At 41.7% G+C, this 10419-nt stretch overlaps 1 protein-coding gene across 1 annotated transcript in view; it reads left to right on the plus strand.

Annotated features, from left to right (window-relative positions):
- The first annotated feature begins 3564 nt into the window (after window positions 1–3564).
- Window positions 3565–10419, plus strand: part of LOC113608336 (H-2 class I histocompatibility antigen, Q10 alpha chain-like) — a 74122-nt gene continuing 67267 nt past the window's right edge. The window contains exon 1 of the mRNA XM_027084467.1: window positions 3565–3746. Within this exon, the coding sequence (XP_026940268.1) occupies window positions 3725–3746 (22 nt within the window). The 5' untranslated portion in view covers window positions 3565–3724. The remainder of the gene's footprint in view (window positions 3747–10419) is intronic.

The following is a 10419-nucleotide window of genomic DNA, read 5'->3' on the forward strand; positions in this document are numbered from 1 at the left end:
ACCTGTTATCGACATTGCAGTCTCTGCCCAAACCTCGGTAAACAGACCCACTCTATCACCCTGTTACGGTGGAAGCTCTCAGAACGTGTCCAGCAGCTACCTGAGCACCTTTGGCTCAGGGACAGCCCCAAGCACTGCCACTGACCGGGCATCACTGGCCCACAGTGCTTTCAATTCCAGGGTGAAAGAAACAAGGTCCTGGTCATGGTCTGGTCTGATATGTCTCTGGTAAGTGGTGGAATCTCGCATGTGATGACACCAGGGTATTCTGACTTACTGGTTGCCTCGATTGGAGGTTTCCTTTGGGGGGAAAAGGCATAAGATTTGGTCATCTGGTTTTGAGCCTACTGCCACTTTAATTGGACTTTTCTTTCTGGGTCAAGGAGTCCCTCACCATCTGATGCTGCCTGATTGGTAACTGGGAAACTCCCTGTTAGACCAAGTTTTGTTGGTACCCCCATCTGCAGTGGTAGGTAGACAATCCTCTGTTCTCTTGCTAGGGAACTGTGACCCTGAGAGACTGCTGAGTATTGGTTCCTCTGGTCCTGGTCTGTCTGTTTCTGGTAATATTGACCGTAAATAAGAATAATGGATAATCAGAGCTCTGTTCCATCTTGTAGTCCCCTAGGGTGTATCTTACACAATTAGAAATTTCTCAGCTATGCTCCCAAGGAAAAAAAGATTATTATTTTTTTAACATGCATGACCATAGTATTCTTTAGACACTGGAGGAAAACGGGCAACATGAAACTCTTCTGACATTCCAAAACTGTTTTTTTGTGGGTTTTTTTGTTTTTTTTTTTTGCAGTGTGTTTAGAGAAAGCTGGCTTGATAAAGTATCTTTTCAAAATCCTGACCCTAAAAAAATAAAAGTATTCCTAGGACAAAACCTGCAGTTATAACTCTATGTCATGTTCTTGAAATGCAAACACAGCCCACATTGCCTGAGACTATGGCCTTGGCTAAATTAGTAGAAGATGAACTTAATAAAAGAAAAAAGAATCCTTTTAAACTCAAGTGAATAAACAACTTATTTCATCTGTTATTATAAATTAATAAGCTTTATACTGAAATACTTGATTCATGACTAACTTTTTAAATGAAGCTACGAGATCTCTGGTTCTGTCTGACTTCATGTAAAAATTAATTTGTAAATGGGCCCTACTTAACTGGCTTTAAGGAAAGTAAGTGCTTACAAATCAAATATTTTTAAATACAACAGAAACTAACCCAAATTTTTAAAGGAGCACATGACCTAGGACTAATTTTTAATGAATAAAAACAAGTTTAAGATTGTAGGTTTAATTAATAATGTCTTTAGAGTCATCAATGTCAAATATAATAGGTTTACTGAAAGTCAAATAAGTTCATACTATTTCTGTGGCAAATTAAAAAAAATAACTTGATATGATGAAAAATTAAATGTAAATAAGTGTTCTGGGGTGAACTCTTTGGAAATCATTATGTTTGGGGAATGTCTTCTTAAAAATAATCTTGTTACCAAACCAAACTTAGGTCCGCTCACCCACGTGCAGTAAAGCCAATCTACAGACACTGGGTTGTGGTGAAGGAAAGTGCAACGTTTATCTCAGGGCCCCAAGCAAGGAGGCCAGGAAGCTAGGGATTAAAAGACCTGAACTCTCCAATGGCATTCAGGGAAATGTTTTAAAGACAGGGAATGGGAGGGGGGCTGTGAGGTTCATGATCATCTTGTGGACATTCTCCTGATTGGTTGGTAATGAGGTAATCTGGAGTCCACATCATCAGCCTTTTGCTTCCAACCAGTCTGGGGTCAGACTGGCTGTGGGCATCATACAGTTACCTAAAAAACAGCTCAAAGGGCACCACTCAGAATATTATCTATACCCCTCAAGGATGAACTAAAGGTCTCTGACTTTGTTTAATGACTAAACTATTATTATTTTGTCTGCTTGACTGTTTTCCTTTATCTCTGCCTTTTCTCACCTCTCTGATGAAATGTATTCTTTGGAACTCAGGGAAGGCCTAGGAGGCTAAAGTTTTTCTACAGATAAGAGACAGGTAGCGGACATTGTGGGGGATGTGTTCTGGGCAGGCCCAATAGGGTCCTGCTCAGTTACAGTCTCTCCAGATTTTTAGTACTTGGAACTTCAGAGTTTTGCTAAATTAAATTAAATAATAAGAATTCATTGAGTGTCTAGAAAATTCTTAAATAAGATAAAATACTGAAACATTGATTTCTAGACAAGTCTAAATTTACCTACATTTGTCCTCTTATGAGAAAAAAAACTAGAGATGTTTGGGTTTATTAGACACATGTCTTGTACCACATAGAAGAAAGAAATTATGCTATGAGACAATGTATGTTTTCAGAGGTTATCAAATATGTTAATAAAGTTGCCAATCAGAAAATGCTGGTATGACAAATAGTTCACAATGACATACTTCTTGGTTTTCACTAGAGATTAAAGTTTTTAAGTTTAAAAAGTTTCATATATAGGGCTTCCCTGGTGCTGCAGTGGTTGAGAGTCCACCTGCCGATGCAGGGGACACGGGTTCGTGCCCCGGTCCGGGAAGCTCCCACATGCCGTGGAGCGGTTAGTCCCGTGAGCCATGGCCACTGAGCCTGGCCTCCAAAACGGAGGACGCAAAAAAGGGAAGCCCCCCGTGAAAAAAAAAAAAAAAAAAAAAAAAGTGATATAGATAGAGAATCAATAACCTTTTTCCATATGGATAACCAGTTTGTCCAGCTCCATTTACTAGACAGTGCCTTCTCTACCCACTAACATGCTATGTACTTCTTCCATTCAACAGAATTTCATTCATGCCAGAGTCTAACACAGGGCTCTGTGCCAGGACCCACCTATAGCATTAAAGGATACTTTGTTTATTTTTATAATATATGAAATATACATGATAATGCACCATGTACCTTATAGGAAACCCTCCCATTTCTTCTTCTTCTAAAGAAACTTTGGTCTTTTCCCCTTGATCTTCCATATAAATTTAAGGACCCAGGTTCCTTCCTCCCTCTCTGTGTCCCCCTCCTTGCTGTCTTGCTTTGTGTCCCCAGAGCCCCTTCTGATAGTTTGATTCACTCATCAGATGTGACCCCATGACCCACCAGAGTGATCCATGCCCATTCAAGTATAAGTATAAGTCTCCTAACAATGAAAGATCAGAAAGACAAAGAAAATTTAGAGAAATGCTTCTCCCTCATTCACTGGAAGCTTTGAAAAGTTGCTCACAGCCTTCCTCCTTCCCTGTCCTCTGTGCTCCCCTGGGTGTCTTGGCTAGGTGACCTCCCACGGGTCCTCGGAGACCGGCCTTTCCTGACCCTTAGTACCTCTCTGCTCTCTCCTTACTCACTGAGCCTCTGGAAGTCACACTCTTGTATTCTTCTTTTTTGGGAAATGCTTGTGCTGTAGAGAAGGATGTAAATATGGTTGCTATGGTTTCATTCTCATTTCCTGGAAATGTGGGTTCTGAACTCTCAACCAGATCTTCTTGCAAGAGGGGTGCAAGTCAGAGGCTGTTGTACTCCCTGCTGCCTCCCACCCTGGGCCTCATTTCCCAGGCAGGACAGAGGTTTGCCAGTCCTTGCTCTCTACTGTGTCTGCATTTCCCTGGATGAGAAGAGTTCTGTGGGGTGTCCTGTGCTAGGGGCTGCAGGGAGCACTTCACCAGACTCAACATTTTCTGCTGTTTTAGTGGAAACATTCCAATCTGATCTCTGACACCAGAAATGTCTTTCCTCTCTGACAGTGGTGAGTAAGCAAACTCTTTGCACTTGCAGTGATGGGATGCTTGTTTTGTGTTTGGAGGCCTGAGAGGTAGCCTTGACTGGTGGAGAGCTGTGGTTTGGTGCTGTGGTTTGCCCTAGCCCTGGTCATCCTTTTCAGGTGGTTAAGAGAGTGAGGGAGGGCTAAGAACTGCCCAGGGCTAGGGCAATAGTGGTGAGAATGGGAGGAGCGACTGGATTCTGGATACATTTGTTAGGTTGCAGGATTGGGGATGTGAAGTGTGAGAGAGAAGATGATGCGGACAGCCCCATGTGCAAATGAGGGGTGGCATTGATATTACCTGAAAGTGATAAGACTATGGGAAGAGAGGGATGGGGGCTTGAGACAGGTTTGGCCTTGTTCAGTTACTAAAGATCACCCTAGACATACAAGCGGGAGATGTTGTATAAACAATGGGATATTTGGGTCTGAGGTCAGAGGAGAGGCCTGCGGTAGAGACATAAATTTGGGAGTTGCCAGCACGTAGGTGGTGCTGGACAACATGGGACAGGTTAAGGAACTTAAAGGTGCAGCAGGGCTGGGACTGAGTCTGTCATAGGGTCAGGTAATCAAGGCTTATGTATTCATTCTGACCTAAAGAGCTGAGGCTCGGGGTCTAGGACTTCAGAGCAGAGGAAGACAATTCACAGGGTAATGTGAAGAGCAAATGCTTGGTAAACAAGTATTTGCCTTGCCATGTAGAGACAATGGGACACAGAGAGGAACGTGAACATATAGACCTTGGTAAATTTCCCCGTCTACATGCCTAGCTCATATTCTTTTTAGTTACCTCTGGTGACAGCTCCCTTCTCGGAACAAGCCCGCCATCTAAATGCTTTTAAGTATTTAAGGGGGAGGTAAAAAGGACAACTTTCTGAGTCTTCTGTTCCTTAGAAATAACCAACCCCAAATAATCCTTACACCAGAGAAACATTTTGGAGTGGCAATATGTGCTCCCCTACACTGGTCACTCTTCTGATTTTTCTTTTACATTTGAAATGAAATGGCTTCTCATTGTTCAATTTGTTACTGAATTGCTTGCCCGGACCCTAGCCTGGGTGAGACCCCTTGAATAGCACAAGCTTTATTCCAGGGCTAAAGAATGGAGAAGCAGCAACTTAGCTTGCAAATCAACTTCTCAACCCAATTTGGGTGGAGATACCATATGTTTTGGAGGGTCGAGGTGAACAGGAGGGAACTGGAAAGAGAGGGAGGAACATTCATTACTTACCAGAGAACGAGGATGTGGTTTGGATGGGAAACTGAGGCAACACTCCTTTTCAGTCCTTGTATGGGCTTTTCCGGTTGTTGTTATGGCAATAGTCAACTGTCCTGTTGCTGGTGGGTGTGTCATTTAGCATGCTAATGCATTACAATGAGCATATAATGAAGCTCAAGGTCCGCTGGAAGTCAAATCTTTTGCCATCTTGGGCCTAGTTGGTTCTAACCAGATCTTGTATTTTTCTTTGCAGCTTCCTCCATAAACTTAGATAAGAGCAATTGGTTTCCATTCAAGGCGGGGGCAGGGATATGATTCTGGGGGACCAGTCTGGAGTGCGGAGTTGATGAGAGACGTGTGCGATGTGTATGCAAACCTAGAAGTTGTCGGTGGGTATACGGAACAAGTACGCTGCCTTAAGGCTGCACATCTCGCCTCTCTTCAGGGTTCCCAGGGGGAGACATTGTTTGTAAAGGGCTGTTGGGAAGGCTGTGCTTAGCCCCTGGATTGGCTAGTTTCTTCTAGGGAAATGACGGGAGTGCCCGTTTTCAAATTACCTTGTTTTCGTGACTCTAAATCCCACCTTGACGATCTCTCTCTCCTTTTCCTAAGCCCATTACTCTCCCCATCACAGACCACCACAGTCTTTTCAATTTAACATAGTTCTCCACAATTCATCTTCAGTATTTTATCGGTGTATATTAATGTATACATGTATCCATGAGAACTATATAGTAAAGCTATATGTGGATCCCTTAAGGTGTCCACAAAAGGGATTGAGCTTCAAGTCTGTGTTATAATAAAAATACCTATTTGGTCTTTGTCTGCAATTCCTGGAAGGAGCTCCTAAAACCCTTGAAATTTCCAGAGTGATAGGAATTTCTTTTTTAAGCTAATGAGATGACTGGGGTGGGGAGACGACAGAGCATCAGGATGGGGGCTGGGGGCCAGAAAGACCAAGCCAGAGTTAGAGGGTTGGAACTTTCAGCCCCTTCCTACCTTTCCTTCCCCACAACCTCCGGGGAGGGGAGGAGGGCTGGAGATTGAGTTCAGTCATCAATGGTCAATGGCTTAATCAACCATGCCTGTGTAACGAAACCCCTAACAAGATCAGTTTCTGACTTTCTAAACTCAGTATTATTGGGGGCATCTACGTGGATGCTCATATGTCTACTTTATTTTTTCTGACACAGCAGTCAGTCAAATGTATATCTCACTATTTATGAATTATAAAAAGGACATGGTATTACCTAGAATACAGGCAAAGCTGCTGTAAAAGAGGGACCCAAACACGGAGACAGAGAACCAGGGAAGCCTTACCCTCCCTCTGAGGGCAGTGCAGAGGGGAGCAGACTGCACAGCCGGGTGCTGGTTTCGTCTTGGTCTGGTAGAGCTCAGGCCCGGCCCATCTTCACAATCCACCATCTCCATGCCCTTGTCCCCATCTGTGTGCTTGTCTCTAGGGGAAAAATCTAATCTTCTCTGATTATCACATCAAGCTTGGCCCACATTTCACTTGGTTCTCTCACTCCTTTGTCTCTCCCCTGGAAACTAAGCTCTATGAAATCAAGGATTTCTATTCCTGGAGCTCCAGGGCTGGGCAGTGCCTGGCACAGAGCAGACACTCAATAAGAATTTGATTAGAGAATAAAGGAAAGAATAGAGAATGATTTTGCTTAGAGAATAAAGGGAGGATTTGCTTCTAGGATAAAGAAGTAAAGGGAGGACGAATTTGACAGTTCACATGCTGTTTTCATTCCCCCTGTGATTGCTTTGAGCTTATTGAGACCCCCTTTGTAAGCAAGTGATAGTTTCTGAAGATATGATCTCAATATTGCTGATACTATGTTTTCACAAATCACAGAGCCTTCATGGTAGACGGGAGGAAAGGCTAGGTTTTAGCCCGTAGAGTGAGATGGGATACAAATATCCTTAAACACAGTTATTCTCTGTTTAATCAGTTAAATGGAGGCCACACAGAGTCTCAAGTTAATAACTGTGGTTTTCAGTCAGTCTCAATGTGAGCCATGGATACAGGACTTTTCAGTAAGCTCAGAGCCATTCACAGCACCAGTGTCATCTTTGACACCACTTGAGAGCTAAGCCTCCATTAAATTTTTCTTGAAATAGTAGGATTGGTCACCATCTAACAGTTTGTTCATAAACTAACATGTGGATACATCGATTTAACGTAAATTTTAAATTTGGTTCAGCCACTATGGAGAACAGTATGGATGTTCCTTAAAAAACTATAAATAGAGCTACCATATGATCCTGCAATCCCACTCCTAGGCATATATTCAGAGATAAACATAATTTGAAAAGATACATGCACCCCAGTGTTCATAACGGCACTATTTACAATAGCCTAGACACGGAAGCAACCTAGATGTCCATCAACAGATGAGTGGATAAAGATCTGGTATATATACACAATGGAATATTACTCAGCCATAAAAATGAATGAAATAATGCCATTTGCAGCAACATGTATGGACTTAGAAATTATCACACTAAGTGAAGTAAGCCAGACAAAGACAAAACATCGTATGATATCACTTATAAGTGGAATCTAAAAAATGGTACAAATGAACTTATTTACAAAACAGAAATAGACTCACAGACATAAAAAATAAACTTATGGTTACCAGAAGGGAAAGGGTGGGAGGGATAAATTAGGAGTTTGGGATTAAAATATACACACTACTATATACAAAATAGGTAACCAACAAGGACCTACCGTATAGCACAGAGAATTATAGTCAATATCTTGTAATAACCTATAAGGGAAGAGAATATAAAGAAAGACTATATATTCATATACATATGTATAACTAAATCACTTTACTATACACCTGAAAGGAACACAACATTGTAAATCAACTATACTTCAATAAAAAAAATTTTTAAATAAATTTTACAACAAGCAGACAGAAAGTGACATGTGGAGAAATCCCTAATTTCACAGGACTGCTCCATGATTGTTTCTAGGTGAAGGTTTGGGCAATTGTCCACTCCTTCCCAACTGCTCCTAATGCTGGCTTTACATTCTCCCTCAGCCACGAGGAAACTGGGTCTAGAACAACCCAGCTGAACTCTGACCTAGCCAGTGGGCATTTCCTTTCTCAGAGTCCACCGGGCAAACCTCTGGGCTGTGCTTTGGCATGGGCATCCTTTCATGGCCACAATCTACAGAGGTTGCTTCCCCCTGCAGAGAGCCACTCGCCTCAGTCAGCTGCACATTTCTAACAAGCCCTGAGAAGGCTCAGTATCACCCAAGGGGCCCCCAGGCAAACTGTCCTGCAGGCTGCGCTGTATGTCCTCATGATCACATGCCCATCACCAACTTCCCTAAGATATATCAAAATTTATTTTTCCCCTCTGAACTCACTTCCTTCTCCTGTGAGCCCGAGGAGATGGATCTTTTATTTAACTTTATATAATTTATATTTTACTGAGATTATAATTGACACATAATATTCAGATGTACAACATAATGATTTGATATTTTGTATATTGCAAAATGATCACCGCATTGTCACCACACAGGTACAATTTTTTCCTTTGTTGAGAACTTTTAAGATCTAGTCTCTTAGCAGCTTTCCAATACATATACAGTATTATTCACTATAGTCACCATGCAGCACATTACATAGCCATGGTTTATTTATTTTATTACTGGAAGTGTGTACCTTTTGACCACTTTCACCCAATTTTACTGGCCCTGTAGTGACCATCCCAGGTCTGTTCTCAGACTCCTGTCCTGACAAAGGCTCACGTGATCACAGGGGACCTAGGACCAGAATGTCGGACTGTGAGTTATGCATTCAAGGGCATCAGGCCTCAGCCCACACTGGGCACTGTGGCCACTCCAGCCCAGAGCCTATCAAATGGGATGCCAGACTCAGAGTGACCCTCACCATGGGGAACAGCCCAACCCTGGGGAACCCGGGAATGGGTGGAGCTTTCTGTCACCCACCACAGATGTCCTCATCACTGCAAGGGTCCCCTAGATTTAGTGGTATTTTTTATTTTACTACTAAGATCTTTAATTGAGTGTCTATAAGTGTTCATCTGCATCCACAGCTAGTTATCAAGTTCATTTGTGAGCTTGTGTCTTTGCCCTGCAGTTCTTTCTACCTAGAATGCCAGTCTCTCTTGTGCCCACCTCCTCCCTTAAGGATTCCTCAATTTTTCTCCCATCATAATATTGTCTCTACACGTCAGATCAAATATTTCTCTGATGTCCCTAAACTAAGGCAGGAGGGAGAGATGTATGACTGACTGCTGACAAAAGAATATATATACATTTGGAAAATACTTAGATTAAAAAAAAAGGAAAAGAAAACACTTTAGTTATATGTATAATATAATGATCACCTACACAGTGAACAACCATGCCCAGAAATAGAACATCTTCAATGACTTATACCTACTAATGTGTTCCCATTTATTCCATGGTCTGTCACCAGCCCTTGGGTAACAACTTCATGAAGTATTAATTTATGATTCCTTTCTTTCATTCATTGTGTTATCACTTACATATGCATGCCTAAACAATATTTTGTTGTATTTTCTTGAATATTTCTTTAAAGAGTATTCTACTTTTTTCCTCCTATTTTTTCTACTAGTTCTACTAAATTCTATTTATTTTAAACAGTACTGTGTTACTAAGATTTATTTCTAAAAATGGATCCTTCCTTTCAATGCTGTAGAGCTCAATTTGTTTATCCATTCTCTGCAATGTCTATCCTCTCCTTTTTCACAATTATGAAGACTGCTATTAGAAACACTTTTTACATGTCCCCTGTAAATTTTTGCATAGTGACTCATAGGAGCTATCGTAGGCATGCAAATGTTCCAAGGTGCATGAGTGTACACTTTTACACAGTTAAGCCATAATGTTTTTCCAAAGTGATTGTATTAATTTACATTCCCAGTAGCTATATTTCAGAAATCCTATTGATCCACATTCTCCCTAATACTCCAGTTGAATTGAAGTACAATGTCAACTCATTGCACACAGATTTGCATTTGCCTCATTACTCAGGAGTCTGGTAAACATTTTTTTTAACATCTTTATTGGAGTATAATTACTTTACAATGGTGTGTTCGTTTCTGCTTTATAACAAAGTGAATCAGCTATACGTATACATATATCTCCATATCCCCTCCCTCTTGCATCTCCCTCCCACCCTCCCTATCCCACCCCTCTAGGTGGTCACAAAGCACGGAGCTGATCTCCCTGTGCTATGCGGCTGCTTCCCACTAGCTATCTATTTTACATTTGGTAGTGTATATATGTCCATGACACTTTCTTACTTCGTCCCAGCTTACCCTTCCCCCTCCCTGTGTCCTCAAGTCCATTCTCTACGTCTGCGTCTTTATTCCTGTCCTGCCCCTAGGTTCTTCATAACCTTTTTTTTTTTTTTTTTTTTT

Source organism: Aethalodelphis obliquidens, unplaced genomic scaffold (genome assembly GCF_003676395.1).
Source record: "Aethalodelphis obliquidens isolate GAN/ISIS:26980383/991018 unplaced genomic scaffold, ASM367639v1 scaffold53, whole genome shotgun sequence".
In the NCBI taxonomy this organism is placed as follows: domain Eukaryota; kingdom Metazoa; phylum Chordata; class Mammalia; order Artiodactyla; family Delphinidae; genus Aethalodelphis; species Aethalodelphis obliquidens.